Source organism: Seriola lalandi, unplaced genomic scaffold, assembly GCF_002814215.2.
Source record: "Seriola lalandi dorsalis isolate HSWRI2012SDOR001 ecotype SW California unplaced genomic scaffold, Sedor1 jcf7180002054671, whole genome shotgun sequence".
Classification (NCBI taxonomy): Eukaryota; Metazoa; Chordata; class Actinopteri; order Carangiformes; family Carangidae; genus Seriola; species Seriola lalandi.
The window spans coordinates 356,572-378,214 of record NW_019525224.1 but is presented as its reverse complement, the minus strand read 5'-3'; the positions used below and the strand labels follow the sequence as shown (position 1 = coordinate 378,214).

General features: G+C 40.4%; 3 protein-coding genes across 6 annotated transcripts in view; 1 reads left to right on the top strand and 2 right to left on the bottom strand.

Annotated features, from left to right (window-relative positions):
- Positions 1–5,868, bottom strand: part of cecr2 (CECR2 histone acetyl-lysine reader) — a 34,541-nt gene extending 28,673 nt beyond the window's left edge. The window contains exon 1 of the mRNA XM_023421346.2: positions 5,606–5,868. Coding sequence (XP_023277114.1) covers positions 5,606–5,725 — 120 coding nt within the window. The 5' untranslated portion in view covers positions 5,726–5,868. The remainder of the gene's footprint in view (positions 1–5,605) is intronic.
- Positions 5,869–9,424: 3,556 nt separating this feature from the next.
- slc25a18 (solute carrier family 25 member 18) lies at positions 9,425–16,961 on the top strand. 2 transcript variants are annotated; one of them, XM_023421291.2, is made up of 10 exons: positions 9,425–9,583; positions 10,693–11,070; positions 11,306–11,428; positions 12,435–12,490; positions 12,730–12,820; positions 13,175–13,290; positions 13,544–13,733; positions 14,346–14,518; positions 15,273–15,348; positions 15,466–16,961. In XM_023421291.2, the coding sequence occupies exons 2-10, from the start codon at positions 11,051–11,053 to the stop codon at positions 15,605–15,607; spliced, it is 987 nt and encodes a 328-aa protein (XP_023277059.1). In that variant the 5' UTR covers positions 9,425–9,583; positions 10,693–11,050; the 3' UTR covers positions 15,608–16,961. The 2 variants fall into 2 exon arrangements, with proteins under 2 accessions (XP_023277059.1, XP_087034096.1); XM_087177970.1 differs by lacking the exon at positions 9,425–9,583 and adding an exon at positions 10,334–10,367.
- On the bottom strand, positions 16,962–21,334 carry atp6v1e1a (ATPase H+ transporting V1 subunit E1a). 3 transcript variants are annotated; one of them, XM_087177971.1, is made up of 10 exons: positions 21,159–21,328; positions 20,657–20,722; positions 20,410–20,532; positions 20,060–20,169; positions 19,326–19,392; positions 18,804–18,893; positions 18,654–18,722; positions 18,415–18,509; positions 18,117–18,204; positions 16,962–17,591 (listed from the first exon to the last, which is right to left on the bottom strand). In XM_087177971.1, exons 1-10 carry the CDS (start codon positions 21,189–21,191, stop codon positions 17,529–17,531), a joined length of 804 nt encoding a protein of 267 aa, XP_087034097.1. In that variant the 5' UTR covers positions 21,192–21,328; the 3' UTR covers positions 16,962–17,528. The 3 variants fall into 3 exon arrangements, with proteins under 3 accessions (XP_087034097.1, XP_087034098.1, XP_023277061.1); XM_087177972.1 differs by lacking the exon at positions 18,117–18,204 and having other exon boundaries at positions 21,159–21,334; XM_023421293.2 differs by lacking the exon at positions 20,410–20,532 and having other exon boundaries at positions 21,159–21,322.
- Between the last annotated feature and the right edge of the window lie 309 nt (positions 21,335–21,643).

Here is a 21,643-nt window from a genome sequence, read left to right as displayed (position 1 = left end):
CCAACATGGGACAACAAGTTCCATCAACCAGTGGCAACCAGGAGGGGATAAAGATGTAAATAATCAATTTATGTGGGTCCTTTATAGTTGTGGTCAATTAATGGCAGCATATTCATTCTCACGATCAATTGTTCATGCACTAGTGCTGATGACAAACACTGCTGAAATGTCATTGATCTGAGTGACATGATCAGCAAGATGTCTTATAAATACCAAGTACGTTTAATACAGATGGAATTTGCTCAGCTGCAGCATGTGGGAACAGCAGGTCCTTCTCACACCAGGGTGGCAAAGACCCCCCGCACAAATTGTCTTTTGTGACTTCATGTCTTCTGGGACATGACTTAAACCAGACCTGATGTAAAAAGAACAGCTGCTGTAACCCAAATGGCCCATGACTTTCAAATTTAAGGTCAAACCTAGACCCCAGTTTAAGATTTCTGCAACGGAAACTGTTGAATATATGATCATATTCATCACAGACAAAAAAAACAACCATAGAATAAACAAAAATAGACCCTCCAGTATACAGCGAAGCAGAAAAGTAGATATTTAACATGTTTCACAAAATTTCTCTTTGTTTTTTGATCCACACAATGATGGCTCCCCTTAACAGAATCCATTACTGTAATCCTGTATGGGACAAGCACTCTCAAGACTGCTTGCTGGCTTTGTTAGCACAGCACTGTGTAGCCACTGTGTAATTTCTGTTTTTCCTGTTATCAAATTAAAAGTATAAACTGAACAATGTGTATGCCACAGTCATAAGATTCAATTAAGGGGGCTTTCACACCAACATCTACACTAAAATGAAATACAAGCCACAGGTTCAGCTTGAAGGCTTATAAATTTTGCACTTGTCTTAGCTCATCGCCACTTTAATAATGAACATCTCCAAAGAGGAGCTCCCACAATATAGATGATGACAAGCAGTTGATGAAGATACATGGAATAAATGCATGACGATGTGCCAAAAAGGTTGCCAGCAGAGCATGGAGTGGAAAGATGACAGGGACAAAGGTCCTTGGCATGAAAACGTCTGGCAATAAACGCTCAAACGCATATCGTTGAGGATCTAGCAACAGAGGCCTGAAGTGTCTGCTGGCTGTGGGATTTCAGGCATCATTTCACAGATACATAGCCAAGAAATCAAGCATACGCCACAGAGACAAAAAGCCAGGCAAGGGGGACAGCCATGTTGACCCTGGGCCTCCTTCCTGGAGATCACCCTCTCGCTCTACTAATGTCCTTTCGCTTTCTCACTTTCCATTTTAAGGACACTTTTCTCCACTTCCCATCTTTCCCCTTGCCTCCCAATCATTCTTTCTTTCCTCTCCATCTCACCCACCCAGCTCACTCTCACCCACCCAGCTTACTCACTCACACACACACACACACACACACACACACACACTTCCCAGCTCCCTGCCTACAGCCTGAGGAAAGTGGAAACCAGTGACAGTGAAGTGTATCAGCCCAGGAACAATGTGCAGGGGCTGTTTTGTAAGGCTAGCCAAGGAGATTGGGGAGGGGACTCCATTATCACTGACCAGCACCGTAGAATGAAAAGAGCTGCCCGAACAGTACCACAGCAGCACTGTTGGACTGGATCACTGAGTTTGTCAATATCCAGTCTGGTAGCAGTTTCACAGGGTACAAAACATTGTGGTCTCAAATGTGGAATTCATTACAAAAGTCTCCATTATAAGAAAAAAAACAGGTGTTTCAGTGACACTATTACAGTAGTCAATCAGGCAGTAGTCTCTGCCATCCTGAGTTCTCCATACTTGTTATGCCTTTCCTGAATCTCAAAAAAAACTACTTTTTAATGTCATGAGTGTGATGAAATATGAAAACAGACCCTAGACTAATTACAATCGAGTTCCACAACAAACCAATGTTGAGGGTGTGGGCACACATACCCACACCCTCTCATGATTCTCCCTTAGCTGACACCAAAAGGAAAAACCAGAATAGACGTTCAACAAGGAAATACAAAGAAATACTGTGACATGCACCGTTAGTCGACGCCCTCAGCGGCCACAACATTAACCTCACCTGTAAAATATAGAGGCCAGGTGGCAAAGCCTGACCCAGGTCTACAGCTGCCAGTATAAGACACTGTGTCCACAAGGAAGGACTGATGGTATGTCAGAGAATGTTGACACTAAAGCCCAGACCAGAGTGAAATCACTCGACGCCCCCCACTCTGTCATGACCAATGACAGCCACTTCCTGCCCCCTATCCCAACCCCTGATTCTTGGGTAATTTAACCTGTATATCCACAGACAGGATTGCAACTGGAGCTGACTGACATCACCCAACCATTCTCACATAAGCACGGTGAAAATCATCTTGTAGAGGAAGACAAAAGATAATTAACTTCAAGATGAAAGACTTTGTCAGCTTTCAAGATTTACTGACTGACAATTTTCATTAACCTTGACTATACAAATCCAGGCAAAAGTAAATGAGAAATAGCCACTGTGCTTGACTCATGACAGTGCCCGGGCCAGCTTGTCTTGTTGCTGGTATGTGGCACTAAGCAAAACAAACATGTCGGCATGACAGTTTCCTCTTATTTCTAAAACACAAAGTCCTCAAAAAGTAAACACGTCTGATCCAAATGCCCAGACTCTGGAAAAAGCCATTGCTGACTACTGTTCTACATCACTGGTGTACCAGAGGTCACACTGGCCATTTGATCTTAGAGATCACAGAGCGACAGGACAACAAAAAACTGACTCAGCTTGTTCCTTTTATATCATTATATCCAAAGTTTAGTGACTTGTGGAAAGTCTTCCTGTTGGTATCTGCAGTGCAAAAGACAGAGGGTCTGATTAAGGTAGTCTGTGTCACCTAATTTTATAACACCCTAAAACTGGCATCTGTCCAAAAGCCTGCTTTACGCAACAAATGGAAAAGTGCACACAGGTGTAAAAGCAGAGCTCTAAGCACCCTTGTTGCCACAATGAGATATAGTGTTTTTTCATGAAAAGATGAAGGAGTGAGACCAAAACCAGGACCGAGTCCTTAAAAAAAGAAGAAGGGACAGATATGAGCTTAACAGTCGAACACCCTCTTCAGATGCATTTCGTGTTTCCAGATTACACAACAGCCCTGTGCCAGACAGTACAACACGAGTGACAGAATTGGGCATACTATAAATAAGAGCTCAACTCTGACTGAGCTCTTATTTTGATTATTAGTGGAACAAGAGTCTCCATATTATCACATCAAATGGTGTGTGGTAGTGGCATAAAAAAGGGACTGAATTTTTACGCTACAAACTAAGAAAGTAACCTGCTATATTCAATACAAAAACAGAGAGGGAAGAAAGAACATGATTTCTTGTTTAACATACTTGGGAGACATTCATCACACAGGACACTTTTTGTGAAGCTAAATTGTCACTTTTGCTATCAAATATCAAAACCTTTGTCAAGAGCCGAAAAAGTACTAAACCCACAGTCTATGTTTTGAATATCAAACATGGTGGGTAGGCTTACATTATTTTTTAAGTTCATAGTTTGCTATTAAACACAGAAATGCAGTTTTGGCCATCAGATTCCAATGCTGTTTTTATTGCATAAAAAAAGTACTAGGTCTAAATGCTTGGTAGGTGAGAATCTGACACTCAATGATACATTTTGTGTGAAGCATCACAAAGTACGATCCAAGAATGTCATGAAGCCAATTTGCTTGTATTCAAAATCATCCCATGTCCCAGTGGACGAATGACAGGGCTTCCAAAATTCATTCAGTGATCTGGATTGAGTGCTGAAACTAAACGAGTGACAAGATGAGATGAACTCAGTATCATGTGCGGTGCTTGTAGTTTTTCCCACCCAAAACAGTTGCATGTGAAGTGGAGGTTTCAGCATTGATATTTTGTCCCACAGACACAATACTGCTAATTTTTCAATCAAAGACCCAAAGCAGTACATTTCTGTTAGCATCCAGCCATTGTTACAACTGCAGCGGCAGATCATTTTATAGAAAATCAAAGGAGTTATGACCTTCAACACTTGTGCATCTGATTAAGATGTCAAAGTAAGGGATTACAACATAAATCTCAATATTTCCTGAAATCCAGCTGAAGGGGTGTATCCACACATGTCATCTGCTTAGTGATGCAGTTAAAGACAAATAGATCATTTGCACTGAGTAGCAGCAGAACGACCATCGTTAAAAAATAAACGACAGATATAATACTTGGCCTACAGGAAAGATTGTAAAGTAAAAATCAAGCAGCTGGATAACTCAATATTGGCTTCAACAATATGTATTTCTGGGAAAATCCAAATGCATCCTAAGGAGTAAAACAACAGCACAAAACCCTCAACTTTCATGTAAACTAAGCCCAGTGCGACCCCCCCCCCCCCCCCCCCCCCCCCATCTGGCTTGCACCTCGTTTAATAACAAAGCGATGCCTGCGCGTGTTTCTCCCTCGAAGGGGGTGGGGATGAATGAATGATGGGGGCTGTTGATGCGTGATGTTGACCTTACCAATTTCTTTAAAGTGCAATCATTCTTCGAAAGACGGAACAATCTCCATTAACTCTGATGTAACACGTGAATAGATGTATGTTGAAATGAGCTGTTATGTAAACTATGCATACATTTCAAAGAGCAAAGAGGTCGAATGATAAAGTTGATTTATGGATTCATGGTGGAATAAACTCATTTTATTCGGCGATAGTACGAAGCGCGAGTGGTTGATTTTACCTCTCTAACTTCTTTTAGCCAAGTGATATCGGAAACGAACGTTTGAAACATCGCTTCTTGTAACAACACGGGACTTGGGCGAGCAAACAATGCCTGAACAGCATCTGCGTCCCTATGGCTACCCAAGCCAGATGGCTTGCAACTCCAAGACAATAAACTCAAACCTCACGCCATGAACTTAACTTTACCTGACAGAAAAGAAACACAAATACAGCAGCAAAGTGCATCCAGTAAGTCCAGTCCAGAATTCCAGCTAGTGCGCGACTTTTCGCTCTCCACACACATTTATACGGTCGTATAAATATGAACTAAATCAGGTTACCCTGTAAATATCCACAAGTTTCGCATCTATTTGTCACTTTTCCCCTCGATCATAATGTTGTATTTTATCTCATTTACTTTTAGTTTAAACGACCACAACTAAGGTAGCTCTTCAACACAAACATGAGGCTCTGTCCAAATGAAAACAAACGGACGGCACATGGTTCTGTTCATCTTAAGTTACTCAGCATCCTCAGATAATGAAAAACCCTTAACGTTACTATGTACATCGGACAATAAAACCATATTATCAGTGCTCGATTCAGCTGAGCTCTCTTGCGACATTTTCCCTCAACTTTATTGACCAGCAATTAGCTAATAAAGCTAGCTTTTAGCTGTGCTAACGAGCTGGCTAGCACGTTACCCAACAGGATTGCCTTAGTAACGTTAACGTATGAGAAGTTCAGAGAACACTGCTAAGCTGGTTAATCAAACAGCTAGTTGAACAAAAAGCGCTCGACACATCACGTAGACAAAAAAGCTGACACAAACAACTTTTCATTTCCGTAATGAAAGACATTCATCTTACTGAAAGCAACCATAATTTTAATTTACCTCTATTTCAAAGTCTGGAAGGTTGAACGCTGTCCTGAACAGCGAGCAGAAGTGGGCTATGGCGGGGGCTTCCCACCAAGACTGGATCTCTTCCACAGAAACTGTACATCCCTGGGACATTTTCGGACTGGAGAAATTGTGTGACGTTTGTTTCTCACATTAGAAAGTAGTTTCTTCAGCGACTTATAATGTCTCCTTAACATTACAAATACGACAAAACTTGCTGCTGCCGTTCTGTCCGGACAGTTGCCATTGCGACCCGGGGAGCGCTACAATCTGTTTCAATCAGTCTCACCGGAGCTGAACAGATGGGAAGGGCGATACCACCCTGCGACGACGAGAGGGGAGCGATTACTTAGCTCTATATGTTAAACTACATGTGAGCATAAGAAGACTTTACAGTGTCGAGCCTGTTTATCTCTTAAGAAAATAAATTGCAATTGAGGAGCATGTTTGCAATCAGATTGGTCTGGTCATTATAATAACAAAAACCTGTAGTCAGCAATACCCCGCCGGGTTGATAGTGCAGTGGCCGTTTAAAGGGAATGCTTGTGAATGGTGAATGAATAAACAACTGAAAGGTTGATTCAGGTATGAGTCAGATAACTTCTTTAAAGTTACACCAGTGTGCTTTTACTGTTCTGATTTTAGTTTTCCGCCATATGGCATATTTTGCTACATTTTCAATTTCCAATATTGTCAATTTCCTGTGATTTATGTTTTTAAAACCGCCCTTTTCATATACTTACAACAAGTTTTCAAACAATCCTAAATTCTAAAGGTTCGTTCCTCTGATCATTGTTGGGTACAACAACCTTGTCAGGTACATCTCTTATTTTGTAAACATCCTTGTGAATGTTTTGGGCAATACACTACACCGGGGCTCCCCCCATCGCAATATGTGAAAAGTGCATGCTGTTAGACAGCGGTAGTGCCAAGGGACAGCGAGTGACAACGGCTAGTGTTAGAGTTAGATACTCATGGACATATCTCCTATTATGTCCTATTTGAAAAACTATCAGACCTGACACTTGTGTTTCTGATGCTGATTTAGGTGTTCGTCATGGGGATTAAAAAAGTTAACATCATTAGTTTGTACTGGTCAGGACCAGATTTCAGAGAAGAAAAAAATAATAGTGAATGATCCCCGGGTACATGCCCATCCTTCCACCAAGTTCGGTGCGAATCGGTTCAGTAGTTTATATTTTACGTAATCCTGCTGTCAATTAAACAGACACGAGTAAAATCATTCTTGGTGGAGGTAATAAGGCAATCAACCATCAGTAAAAGGAAAAAAGTGACTTTTTTCTTTAAAAAGCTGTTCCTCACATCGTAATAGGTATAATATAGGAATTAAAATCCCAAGCCCATTCAAGGGACCGCATAGAAGCTGCAGATTTATTACACCATGTATTTGCTGTTACCCAATAGTTGTGAAAAAATTTTAAGGTTTGCCCTGAGGGTGGCACTAGAGGAAAGGTAATAGTCTCCTTATAATCAAAAGCTTCAATGGCATGAAACTACATTATTAGATTTAGGTATTTAGAGTGCAAGTTGACATTTTGGCCTAAAGGTGGTGCAGGAGGGACGCTCATGAATTCTCAGAGACCATATTAAATTAGGAGCATATGAACATCATATACTAATATATAATGTATATACTGAGGCATGATATGTTATACTCTACTATATTTATTGTAGTGTGTGCTGAGTAACTGAGTAACAACAATTCAACTTGATAGGGCTAATAGGGCTAAATAGTGGATAAACTGACTGCGATACATCCCATGTGTAAAAAAAAAGGCCTGGGAGTGTACAGATTTTCACTAAGACTTAAGACTACTGCACATGACTTTACTCATTTGTTAGTCCCACTGATCTGGATGACCATGTGATAATGTGATAATAAATTACGTTTGATTGGCCTTCCAAGCTGTATAGCGTTATAAGGTGACAGCAGCTGTCAGTGGGGCAGGGCATTAGTGGTCAGCCACCACAGTGCTGTCAGTGTAGTGACAGCTCACTCTCTGGGTCATCAGTCCCAGGTTAGTGATTGTTGCTAGGCGACAGAGCAAACTGGTAACTCCTTAAGCTTAATGGTTCATTTTAAAACTCAAAGTATTGCATTTCAAACCATGAATAGTGAGCTGGGAGGAAATTCTGGGATTCAGGAAGGTTGTTAAGAGTATATTGTATCTTTAAATACAAGCTTGTCTTAACCCTGTTTTGCGTCCTCAGATCCCCATTAACTTTACAGAGAAGGCTCCATATTGTATGTAATTATTCATTAATCAATTTGATTACTTCAGTTTATTCTCATTTAAGATCATGGAGTTGATCTTATTATTAGTCACTGTAACCCTGGCAATGCTGGTGGCATATCCTGGCCAGTGAACTACAAAACCCTAAAGAGGAGCTGTCCAATTGGATCATTAGTACAAACTGGAGTGGCAAACAGAGCTGTGGTTAAGCCTTTCTGTGAATGTAATTAACTGTCTATCTTTATGGAGGGTGTAGAATACATGGAACCACTCTGGTCTGATTGCCAGTCATTTCAACTAATAATTACCCAGAATTTTTTTCAGCTGACTTGACTTTAGAGTTTGAGAGAAATCCAAACAGTAGGCATACATTTATTCAAATACTGGTCCTCAATACAATTTTGAACTTTATATGTTTATATGTGTTTGTAAATCTGTGTGATTCTACTTTAAGTACATTCTTCTGATGATACTTAAAGTATGTACTTAAGTTATATTTTGTCTACCTGTTATGCTTTTTATTATTTACCAGTTTTTTTACCTGGAGCCACATTTTTCCTGTTACAATAAAACTGACAATTGTTTCCTCACTTGGCATATTTCAGTGTGCTAAGATACTATATAATGAGAGGATATAACTAGTATCTCATATTAATGTGTAGTGCAGAAGACTTTTGTTTGTTTGACATTATGTTATATGCATTAATACATTTATATACATTTCATAGAGTCAAAGTTTATTCCTATATATTTTTATAATCTACACACCTTATCATTTTATACTCTAATAAAGTTTTTTTGCATTCATCCCCAGTCCAAATGTTAAGAATAGTCATCTGTTGTAAAAGAGTAATTATTACACATTGAGTCAGCATGTTGGCCACAAGCAGCTTTGGATTTTCATCACAGATAATCTTTTTTTTTAACAGTGTATAGCAAAACCACATTTTAAATGTTATTAGAAAAGTGAATGAATGAATGAAAAATGAATGTCTTCAATGAAATATTTTCACTGCTGATGAGTGAAACTGATAGAAATTGTTTTTCCATTAGCAGGAATCAATACATCAATCAATGCTCATTAAAAAAAATAGTGTAGGGGCAATGAACACTTGCTGTGGTGGTCACATGTTCTCATTGTTGATGTCCTTACATAACTTTTCTTGTCCTTTAAGTATCTTCTTTTACATATACTTTGCCATTGTAAAATGTCCCAAACAGTGATAACCATACCGGTTTATCACTGTTACCTTAGTAGTAATTGTAAATCTGTGAACATTTGTGGTATTCAGGGTGTCCTGAGGTATTATGTAATACCAGGGCTGTTGAATAGAGAGCTCATTAGGGATGGGCAGCCTTTTTTGTTTCTATTCATGTTTTCTATATATCATTAAAACAATACACACTGACTTATAATTGTTGGTATTTGTCTCTGCTGTGTCTGTTGCGTGTGTTGTGGAAGCAGCTCCACAGGCATGAGTTTATGTCGAGTTGTGTTAGTGCAGAGCAGTGTTGCTGTGGCTGTGTCACACAGGGAGTCACCACGAGAGGGAGGGACCACGAGAGGCAGCAGGACAATGCTGGTGTTTGTGCAACGGCCCCTGAGTGGCGGCTGGCTCTCTCATATCGCTCTCGCTTGACTACCATTGCTGCACGCATTGTTGAAGTGAAAGGAAAGTGGACAGCTTGATCCTGTCTGTGGGATGCACCGACAGAGGTAAGACCCCTGTTCCCTACTGCTATGTCTGTATAATGGAAGAAAATTAAAGTTTTTTTTGAAAGCTGTCTCGTGGGGCTGTGCTGTGTGAACTGTGTGAGCGGGGTGTTCTAGTGCAATTTGGGGTTGGCTTGGGGTGAGGCACCCTTGTCAGTGTTTTGGCAGGGTCACTAGTGTATGTGAATGGAGCTGAGCTGAAAGAAAGTTGCACAGAAAGAGGCTCAGTGAAAGGCATGTGTAGAATATGTGACTAGGATCGAGCATCGGAAAAGACAGAGCTTGAAGTGGGACATAGAAGAAATATTTGGAGGTGAAAAGTTGGAATGGTGATGGAAAAAAGACATCAAACGATACAAATCAAATACAAGATGAGCAAAGCAAAAAGTGATTGTTTCCGCTACTCTCACCAGAGAAGACAGGCAAGGATAGAGTGAAGGTTTACAGTGGTAAAAATAGAGACAGAATGGAGGGGGAGAGATTAAGAGAGAGATTAATTAGGGAGCTGAGGGAAGGGGGAAGTCAGGAAGGGAAAAGGCAGGGAAAGAATTGAAGAAACTGAGACCCTATAGTAAAGGAAAGGACAAGCTGTGAACCCGAGATAAGGTTTCAACAGCATTTGTAAAACCTATAATGCACAAATCTTAGGCTAGACCCCCAGTTATTGTACTCCAACAAAGAAAAAGAAAGAAAAAAAACTTGTCAAACAAATTTACCAACCTCCATTCAAATCTTCTTTTCAGTCCTTTGTAAATGCTGGATTCCAAATGCAGTAAAAAGAATACCAGTAAGCCACTCATTTCCAGTTCTGCCCTCCTTCCTAGATCAAATACTCTTATCCCTTTTAGCTGGCAGATTAGAGAGACTCAAGATGTTCTGTCTCCGTGTGGTAGTCCTGGGATATGCCCCTATTCACATTTATGAATGACTAAGTCTGGATTTTATAGACCCTTATAGTCAATGTGAAATGTGTCATTCTTCCATCACAACCACTATCTTATAAAGCCATCACAACCTATGTGTAATATAGGATAGAGACACACTGGTGTCACTTGCACTCTACTTTAGAAAGTATTTAATCCACATTAACTGCATATGTTTTTTTTTTCCAGGAAGTGGGAGAGCACTTGGTTTTTGGCGTGAGGTACAACAAAGCAGAAAGGCTGGCCAGAAGACACAAATCCAACAGCGGTGGTTTTTTGGCCACAACAGAAAAAAGTGCGTCCACCCCTGCCATATCAGGGAGAAGAAGGCATTTCACTGCTGTTGCATTTCAAGAACCAGTGAGCTCCATTTGTGGCGTGGGTGGGCAGGTGAGGGTTAAGCTGTGGTGACAACTTTAGGCTGCGTGCCGAAGTGTGGTGGGGAAGAGGAAAAGGAAGAGGAAGGAGAAAAGGAGAAGCAGGCAGAGGAGGAGGAAGAGGAGGAGAGCAGTAGTGGACCTGGGCCTGGAGCCCAAACACGAGCAGGATGGCGGAGAAGAAAGTTAGGTATGTGTGTTCATCACGTTTGTTTTGCTTAGTGATGATGAATTCACCAAGCTGAAGCAGCAGCTGGCTTAATGTTAGTGCTTTACATTCTTTGTGTGTGTGCATGTGCGTATTTGTGTCTGTGTGCATTTTTGACTATGAATGGATGTGTCATTTGCATTGCTTGTGTCGGTGACTACATGTAAATGGGTCTGTGCATGCGTGGGTGCGTGTGTCTATGTTGATCCCTTTGCAGCCTCCCTGCTAAGCTGATTAATGGGGGCGTGGCAGGCCTGGTTGGTGTGACATGTGTATTTCCTATTGACCTGGCCAAGACCCGCCTACAGAACCAGCAGGGCGTCCAAGTCTACAAAGGAATGTGAGTAGGACTTCCCCTCAAGTTTACCCGCTACTGTTATTGATCTGCAACATACAAAGACAGGACTTTCACATTAGTGCAATCTTTTTTACTTTAGCATCACCAAATGATGCTTTTTAAATTCTTGTTGTTAATCTTTATCTTTAAGGTTGGGGAGGGCTGCTGACGATTATTTGCATGCAAATACGTGCAAAAAACAATGTCAAAACCTTTTCAAAATATCCAAATCCCTCCGGTGGTAAATGGTTTCTCATGCACTCTGGTTAACAGCACTCTCTAATTTCAGCTACACACAAGATAATATTATTTAGATTACCATATCTCACATACTTTTCCACTGAATCTCAGAGGGCAAAGGAACACAGCTGAACACTCTTCCCATATTTGGACCAGAGTTTTGGTGAGACTGTACAAAACTCACTCGTGGGATGATATTAGGGGAATGGCTGTATACAGTGTTTGTTTTTATGGACTAACAGTTCAGTTAGATCAGTTTGTGATTTAATTAATATTGGAAACAAAATCAAGAGATGCAGAGAAAAACAAATTCTGTGTCCTTAAAAGACACTCTGACCCTGAATGTTTGACAGCACACATCTGGTGGGCATGAATACTACTGGCGGACTGGGTGTGGCCATCCTGTGTTTAGCAGACTGCAGTTTTCCACTATGAGTCAGAGATTGAAAATTAGCTCGGATAACTTATTCTCCTCAAAGACCAAATTTGAGGTTGGATGGTTTTTTTTCTTTGCAAAGAAAAAAGAGAGTTTCAACATAACTGTTAACACAGTTTTATTCGTTGGGAGTGGATAGAAGGTCATGGTGTGTTTGGGTAAAGGTCAGGCCAGTGATGATGTTGATGATGACAAATGAGGCATAATACTACTGATTTGACTTAAATATATGTCAGTAGAGTTAATGGTGACAGACTAAACCATTGTTATGTTGTATTTTAAGAAGATACAAAAACAGACAAAACATCTGTTGTTTTCTTTTTGTCTTTAAAGGCTGGACTGTCTGGCAAAGACGGTACGCTCGGAGGGCTATTTTGGATGCTACAGAGGTATTCTTTGCATTTCTAATCCCTGTGACAAGCAATGCTACAACTGTGCTTTACTATAAGCTTAATCTGACCACCTACGCTGTTGCTTGCACCATGAGCTCTCAGTCTTTTCATCATAATAACTAGTGTCTGCTGCCATTAGCCCACGGTGGTGAGCCATAAGCTCCTGTGTAGGTCTGTTCTATTCGTGTACCTTAGTGGAAACTGTTGTGTGTCATCAGCCTGTTTGTCTTCTGCAGGTGCAGCAGTGAACCTCACGCTTGTTACACCAGAAAAAGCCATCAAGCTCGCGGCCAATGACGTCTTCAGACAGAAGCTCTCTAAGGATGGGTAACTTACCCTCACTCATCCATCACATGATGAATAACATCAAGATAATCCCACAATACAGAATACGTCTAAATGAAACCCAGTATCCCCTTAAATATATTACATTTCAGAGGATACTAGAGTTCAAAAACAAAGGACATGCTGTTAACTGCTGTTAAACAACTGTGAGAAAAAGACAATTCTTAATTTGGGATTCTTTAAGCTATTATATGAATTAATGTTTCTGTTGTATTGTATTGTTGTGCAACAATTTCCTACACTTGTTTAGTTGCTCTAATAATTCTGGACACACTACTGTTGTTGTGTCCTACTGTTGTTCATGGTCTATATCTGTTACTGACATTGTGTTTCCAGGCGTTTGCCCCTGTGGGGGGAAGTGCTGGCAGGGTGTGGGGCTGGGACCTGTCAGGTGGTCGTCACCACTCCTATGGAAATGCTTAAGATCCAGCTGCAGGACGCAGGACGGCTCGGTGAGGATTGTGGAACACTTTTTTTTGATTTGATATGAGTTTAGTCATATAACGTGTTTCTCAATAAATAAGCCACAGTTCCTATTGACTTTTCTGTACAATGTAATGTAAATGTTTCTTAATAAAGTACAGAACCAAATGGCTGGCAGCCCCTCCTTTGTTCAGTAACATAAAGCACATGTAGTGACAGCTGCAGGGTTACATTGGTCTGTATGTGTTTTCTAACCTGGGACAGTCTGTGTTTATCCATTAGCTGCACAAAGGCCCATGCCAACTGCAGCTCAGGCTGCTGCTCCTGGTCCAGCTCCATCGTTGGTGGCCCCTCCATCAGAAGCCCGGCCGACCCCTCCACAACGGCCCTCGGCCACCAGCATCACTGTGGAGCTGTTGAAGACCCGTGGACTGGCTGGCCTCTACAGGGGGGCAGGGGCCACCTTAATGAGGTCATACATACAAGATATAAACACACCCCCCCCCCCCCAAATTGTTTTCTCCTTTTTTCTTTTAATGTATATTTTGGCACTATTTTACAACTAAAGTGAAAAGCCAGACTGAGAGTCTGTCATTTTCCACACTATTCCACACCTGCTTCTTCCACAGTTTGTTTCTGGTGTCCATTCTATTTCACTTTCACTTGTTGTCACTGGTATCCCTAAGTCCATGACAATTAGTTTTCTATACTTTGCTCTTATATTGGAAACTATCGACTGCATGCCTCTGTTCAGTGGTTAGTGTTCTCCAGCTCCAATCTATCATCACTTCTTTAATGAGTTGATTTTAGATTGCATAATTCATGCTGCAGTTGTTGTATTTCCTGACACCTCTGACAATCAACACTGATCAATAGATTCCTGCAGCTATGTCTGGCTGCTGTACTGCAGTTGAATGAGGCCATGTCTCCCTTCCTCTCACATGTGACATCACCCTCTCCCTCTTTTTCACCACAAATTCTCAGGCTATCCAATTTCTTTCTCCTTACCCTAACCTGTACTTCAGCCTTTCTCCCAGGTTCCTTCCTTTCCATCTAATTTAATCTAACCATTTTTTTAAATCAGGGATGTCCCCTTCTCAATGATCTACTTCCCGCTGTTTGCGAACCTCAACGCACTGGGTCTGGAAAGAGCAGGTGATCAGGGTGGTGTGCAGGCCCGGGCGCCATTCTGGCAGTCCTTTGTGGCAGGCTGCGCCGCAGGCTCAGTGGCAGCTGTGGCGGTAACACCACTGGATGGTGAGTGGGAGAAAGAAACAGAAATGGAGGGTAGGGGTGCTAAAGTCTTTGCTACTCACAAAGACAGCAGGTGTATGCACCTACCCAGTGTTGCAGTGTTGCTTCATTACAATTTCCAAAACAAAACTCCATTTAATGTTATGTTTTAAAGTGAGACTGTGTAACTTTTGAAAGATTACATAACAAAATCTTCTTATTACAATTGAAAAGTTCAATTCATAAGCAATAAAATGCACCCTCACCCAATTCAATACACAGCCTTACTTGGTCTGGTATGACTAGTAGCTTCTCATTGCTAAGACTAGCTAATTTTAGCAAATGTTAGCAAATTCTATAGACATTGGTTGTGTTTGAAATCCTGTCCTCCTTCACTCATTCATTTCTTCATATGTAACAGATACTTCTAGTTTACTTAATAGTTAGCAATAAATAAAGGACTGAAGTGTCTAAAGGATTTTGAACTAATCATCATTATGTTACATCCTCATTGAGGATAGACAAAGTCTATAGATGAACTCAGACACTCCATAAAGGGCAATATAGAGTAAATAGGGAGTGGTTTCAGACACAGCCATTGTGTTTAACGGACATTACTGAGTTTTTGACTTTTCTACTTGTGCTACTATGTTAGCATTTACAATTAGCCTGTGCTTGTGATTTGTGACCACAGTGGCTGCTGTCTGCTTTAACTGACACTAAGTCATCTTTCAGTTTAAGCAATGATGGTGCTTCCTTCTTTTAAATACCCATACAGTAATAAAGACTCGTCTGCAGACCTTGCAAAAAGGAGAGGGGGAGGACACATACAGAGGAATTATTGACTGCACAAGGTACGACTGGATGCTATAATAAAATATTTGCTGCCCTAATATTTGCAAGTGTAAAGCCAGAGTAACAACTGCTTGTCTCAACTACCCTCCCATTGTCATCTCTGTATACTTTTGCAGGCGCATCATGAGGCGAGAGGGCCCATCAGCATTCCTAAAGGGTGCGACATGTCGTGCTTTAGTCATTGCTCCTCTTTTTGGCATTGCGCAGGGTGTCTACTTTCTTGGGGTGGGGGAGATGGTGCTGGGTTTGCTGGGATAGCGGTGCTTGGCATTAGTGCTGGCAGTTGTGTTATCTCTGCACACATAACTTGCCGCTTTAATCTGCGTTGAATGCATGACACCACTGGGTGAACGGTGAATAAAGAGAGAGAGGGAGAAGGCAGCCATGATCTGCTAACCAAAGGAGGAGGAATGGTCCGAGATTGGAAGAGGCTCTATTTACTAATATGTGGACCAACTGGTTCACACTAATCAACTTTCTCTAGGTTTTTACATGCTGTCAGCAGGGTTCAGTAGGTTAAACTGTGTATGTGTGTGTGACTAATCTGAGGGTATGTGTCCCAAGTTGTCTGGTTTATCCGTGCGAGCTTGCTGCAATATGTCTGGGGCTCTTCCTTTCTGTCTGGTTGTTAAGAAAGAGCTGCTACATGTTGTTTGAGGCTGCTAACTAAAATGCCTACCAATCTGACCATTTATATGGTTGTGATGAAGAACTGTGCATCATTCAGCGTTAGTGACAAATCCCTCTTTCAGTCTTTATCAAATGCTATTGTCTAATTTTTGACCTCAGAGTCTGAACTAGGTATTTGGCTTGAACATCAAATGCCAGTCATTTAGACTTCAGTCTTTGATGTGTTTCTCTGGAGGAGGAGCTTGATCTCCTTCGACCTACCCTGTAATGCATTCCTCTCACTCCATCCGTGAGGTCTGAGTTGTAATCTTGGATTCCCTCACTGGATTGGGAGGTACTGCCTGTTAGTGTCTCTAAGGTCATTTGTTAATCTGATGGTAATGCTTTAATCCCTGTATTAGCGTACAATATACCCTAACATACAGCTCACTTCCTGCCTAAAGGCCACAGGTTAGACTGCTGGGCCACTGTCTTGTAGCCTTGACTTCCTCTTCTTCACAGCTTGGAAGGGTTTTAAAAAACCTGTGAGAAGTCTAGGTCTGTTTTTACTGCTTAGATATACATAAAAAAAAATATGTTGCTTCAAATGATGTGCGCACAATAACTTTAAAAAAAAATGCAATTAAAGCCTTATCATTGCTGATAGTTTCTTAAGCATCAAAACTGTAAGTCTTAAAATGAATTCAAAGGAACTGGTGGTGTTGAAATATTGTTTTGGTACTTGAGTCCAATTTAGCGAGGACAATTGTATTTGTTAGACCCATGGAGGGAGTATGGCACCCTGTTTTGCCAACTGTTTGCCATTACTTAAGTCCACTGGGTGGCACTAAAAGCATTTTTGTTTTTTACATTTTTAATGCAAGATACATTTTGATGTGGCTAGTGTACCTAGGCTACTACATTTTCCTCATTGTAGAGTGAATATAGCCTGAGTAAACTGTTTGTTTACAAGCTGTAAATAAAGATATCTCATACATGCTGATTTCTCTGTGTCACACGCATTTATTTCTTTGGTTTTTGTGTGTTAAGTACTTCAGAACAATGGTTAACATCCTTTCTCTGCCCACTCACATAGTCAAACTGTTAAAAAAAAGTTATGTTTGGCAAACTTACCAGATAATCAACCTCATTAAGGCTGTAGTCTACAAAACATACAGACTAAATATGTGTAGGGATAATGTGTATCAACATGTAGCTTTCATTATTTTAATCAATTAGTAAAGAGCAACAGTTTACCCAAAACAACTTGGGAAATACATATTTGCAATGCCATTGCAATTTGCAGCAGTCCATTAGACAATCCGTGGAGAGGTAAAATAGAGGGCACTTAAACGTAAGTAAAAGTCAATGTTGAATTATTGCTCAGTCTATTAGTACAAAAATATAAAGATATATGAACAGATCCATAGCACCCCATTAAGTAAATCAATCGTTTGCTTGACCCTGATGACTGGTAGGTGATTGCGCAGACTCATGTCCACTATGATGATAGTCTGTGGTCACCTTAAATATCCCATCTGTGTACGCGCTGCTCCCTTCAAATCCACTGTTAATCCATGAACTTGCGGTTGGAGTTGGCACCAAACAAGTTCACTCTGATTTCAGGCATCATCTGTCGAAGGTAAAGTAAGGATAGAAATGAGAAACACCCACAGAAAAAACCTGAAGAAATTATTGAAGTAACTTAGTGAAGCAACATTACAAATGCAAGAGAAAGGCTTTATTAAATAATATTTTATAAATAATATTTGGGATACATACTCAAAAAAAAATTCCTCTAACCACTCAGACAGTTTATCTGTGACAAGAGCAGTTATTCTACACACAAAGCATGAATGAATATATTCTAATTAACTTACAAAAGCAAAACAAAGATGTTTGTAATTAGTCCACAATCAATTCTCCAGCCTTTTCTGAATCCAACTCAATGAAGTAACAACCAATTAATGTTGTTAAATGAGTGGTTAGCATGACCAACCACTATTTCAACTATCCCACCTGTAGATAATTAAGCTCACTGGGAAACCTAGTGTGCTCTGCTGCCCTCCACAGGCGAGCAGCAGAAAGTACTTGTATTGTGTTATTAAGATCAGAAATTATGAATTTAATTTTGGATATATAGTCAGAGTTACTCTACCTGATGTGCCATAAGTTCTAGCCTGCTCTCCAAAGTGTTGGACACCTTGATCTTCCCATTATCGTTATACACTTCTACTCCCCCACAGCTGTTAAAACAGAGAGTAGACATTACTGCAAATATGAAAGGACCAAACTCAGCTTACATCTGTCTTTTGTTTCACCCTCTCCACTATCAATCATAGTCGCTATGAAAATACAGTCACAAATAGTTACAATAAAAACTAAGGAATCTGACAATACATTTTTGTTAAATCAAAGCAGAACAGCTGATGTTAAAGTACATTAATTCATCTTACATTTCTGAGGGAAGAAAACGTTCCTGGTCAATTCTGACATCTATGTTGCTCTTCACTGCCTCTTTGTAGATAGGAATGTTCTTAATAACCGCAGTCTGTCAGGTAATAAAATAGAAACATACAGCAGTATCAATTATCATGAATGTAACAAGGAGTGCAAAGACTCTTGACCCTGTGCTCTCCTATATAAGCTGTTACAGTAATCACAACATACAACACTATAGTCAGCTCAACCTCACCTGAACCATTTCCACATCCTGCTGTCGGCAGCGAATGGTTACCTTAGGTTCCAGCAGTTGATAGAATCCCTGAAAAGTGAAAAAGCACAAACTGAGGAAACACAGAGAACCAATAATTCAATCAGTTTTCAGGGTGCAAGAGCAATTTACCTGAAGTAACAAGCCCTCCAATAGGGTGGAGTACCTAGCAGGATCCTTTGCAATCTCTCCAAGTCTTTGACGGGCCTCGTTCAACAAATCCTGAGAGGAGAAAACATAGAAAAAGTCTGCAATTTTTACAGCTTACTTTAGATCACTTTAACGTTACATGTTGCTCATAAAAACCCTTATTCAGATACCGTGGAAGTAAGGTATATAAGTAAGCATACAAGTAAAGCTTATATAAATATAGGAATTTGTGTTTAAATGCTCGTCTGTCGTGGACCATGGGACCAATGAGGACCATAAATTAAAATCCATTCACTATCATACTGGGGTGGTGGGCTGAACTGAACTGAACTGAACTTCGAGGAATTTCATGCAGGATTCAAAAGGACCAAACATAAGCACACATGGACACTAATGGCATGCATAAATATGCAGACAAACCTAACTCATGAATGCAGCCCTGTTGTAGTTGTAAATCAGTTGTATGACATGAACTGAAATGCAAGTATGAACATGATGTCTAACCGTGATCATGTCGTCACGGGCCCTCAGCACTTTCAGCCTTGCTTGGTTCATCAGGTTGGACATCTGGCTGTGACAGAGAGAAAACATATAACACAGCATGCCTGTCACACTGATTTTGAGTCTTTATCATAAGAGGTCAGGACAGAGGGAGGTGATGTAGTTACAGTTAAATTTTACCGTTAAGTTTATTTACACACCACGCCAAGGGCAGCACCCTGAGATTTAAAAGACAACCATGAGAGTGGGGGTAAAAGAAAATGTGGTAAGAACTGATTCAGTTTGCTGATGCAGCTCAGATAATTATTTGCTCTCTTGCCTCTATGGACCTCTCTAAACTGCCAAAGTCACTAAAAATGTAAAATCGGTCAGATTCAAATCTGTAATCAACAATGCCTGACAGAGACAGGCAAACTCAGACAATAGCTGAGCTCTAAACAGGAAAAAACAACCGTGGTGTGGTGATGCATTAAACTATGTTTCGTGGAGATTCCAATACCCCATGATCCTATGTCTCTCACTTCAAATCAATGTGCCCGTACACAGGATATGGGAAGGCTTCTACTGTTTGTCATTGTTTAGTAAAGCCAAGGGTTTCAAAACGCTGAAGTCACCTCTAATGAATCAAAGGGGGTGAAACAATAATTTTATTACGCTTTAACTTAACTTATATCTCTTTGTAGATACAATTTTTAAATGCTAATGAAAAGTTAATCACTAAATGCCTAGCAACTCACATTTTCTTATGTTGCTCAATCTGCTTTTCCTTCTTTTCATAGTATTCCATTATTTTCACCCTCTGAGTCTGCACCAGACGACCTTTCTCAATGTTGAACTCTTCCTCCGCCTGTAAACAGATGGGTATGACAAGACCCATTACTAGTCACTGAGAGTGCTTATGTGCATACTAGTATCCTGGTTATGATCAGGTTTTTGGAGTTTCCTGGTTATATTTTGTGCATGTAAACAGCATATCATGGTTTTAGAAACCTGAATAAAACCTTATCCCAATTTTTTACTGTGACAGAAACCAAGATATTGTAGCATTTATATAAATCATCTAAGTTTCTGAACCATCACATAGTACCTGAGAAGGTGAGATGTCAAGACACATCTGCAGGCAGACAATCAGAAACCTGGATACTGTTACGATCATGTATACAGGGATATGAGTAACCAGGTTTTTCACACCCCATGTAAACACCATATCCTGAATATAATCAAAATCAGGGTAAGGGTCAAACCAGGATACCAATGCACATGTAAACAAACTAAGCAAAGCAAAAATCATAAGATTGACTGGTTGACAAGACGGACAGACAACCTTCCATTACCTTAGCATCAATCTCTTCAACTTTCTCATTGGCCTCTTGTTCAATGAAGGCCATCATGTGCTTGATCTGCCACACAAAACAAACATACAAGAGATGTCACACAAAGTTCAAACTTTACAGATCACGTTATGTTAATTTTCTGATTAAAAGTACTTCAATTCACAATTCAAAGCAAACATATTATAACATACAAAAATTGTCTCATTACTCCGAAAAGATTCACACGGCTTGTATTAATACTGTATGTCGGCTAACGTTAACCTGTAGCCATTCCCGACAGTCTGTTTCAACTTCACACATGTAACAAAACAATTCTGTCAAATGACTGTTGAGACAGTTAGTGCAGAATAGTAAACAGCTGTAGCTACACGTAACTGTAGTTCAGGGTTTAGCCCTTTGGCTAACGTTTGACATGTTTACCTAAATGTATAACCAAGTCACTGGGACAAAGTTAGATAAGTTTAACCTAAAAAATTCACGAGCCTAACATTGTCTACTTTACCTGTTTCTGTACGTCGGCATCGGTGAGCGCCATGTCTGTTATTAAAAATGTTTTGTTTATGTAAAACCTGTAAAAACACTAAATCGTCTCGACCACTCGAACAGTGCAGTAACGCAGAAACAGTTAGGAACAGACTTGTCCTCCTCTTGTAAGTTTCACGTCGAGTTAACTACAGAAGACGAAACACAACTTCCGGTTCTAAAGTTTAAAATTACACCCGTATTTAATGGATCGAGTCCTTGGATTAGGAAACAGTTAAGCGCCCATCCCCTTCCATTTTTTATAGCATGTGGACACACACTGTTAACAGCGTTTTCTAATGGTTTCAGATTAACGTAATTATTCCATAATATTTTCATTCAATAACTGTGATCCAAGTGTGCAGCGAATGGAGACTCCAGTCAGGAAAACGGTCATGTCCTCGGACCCTGGACCGCACAGTTTCTGAGGGTTTTTGTGTAATTTTTGTTAACCCCGGCCATAAT

Excerpts from the sequence above, each read along its gene's own strand:
- slc25a18 (XM_023421291.2), top strand. The coding sequence starts at position 11,051 with ATGGCGGAGAAGAAAGTTAG. Across the intron at positions 12,491-12,729 it reads CTATTTTGGATGCTACAGAG|GTGCAGCAGTGAACCTCACG; the intron begins GTATTCTTTGCA and ends TGTCTTCTGCAG. Across the intron at positions 13,734-14,345 it reads GCAGGGGCCACCTTAATGAG|GGATGTCCCCTTCTCAATGA; the intron begins GTCATACATACA and ends TTTTTAAATCAG.
- atp6v1e1a (XM_087177971.1), bottom strand. The coding sequence starts at position 21,191 with ATGGCGCTCACCGATGCCGACGTACAGAAACAG. Across the intron at positions 18,894-19,325 it reads CCCGTGACGACATGATCACG|GATTTGTTGAACGAGGCCCG; the intron begins GTTAGACATCAT and ends TTCTCCTCTCAG. Across the intron at positions 17,592-18,116 it reads TAGAACTTATGGCACATCAG|ATGATGCCTGAAATCAGAGT; the intron begins GTAGAGTAACTC and ends TACCTTCGACAG.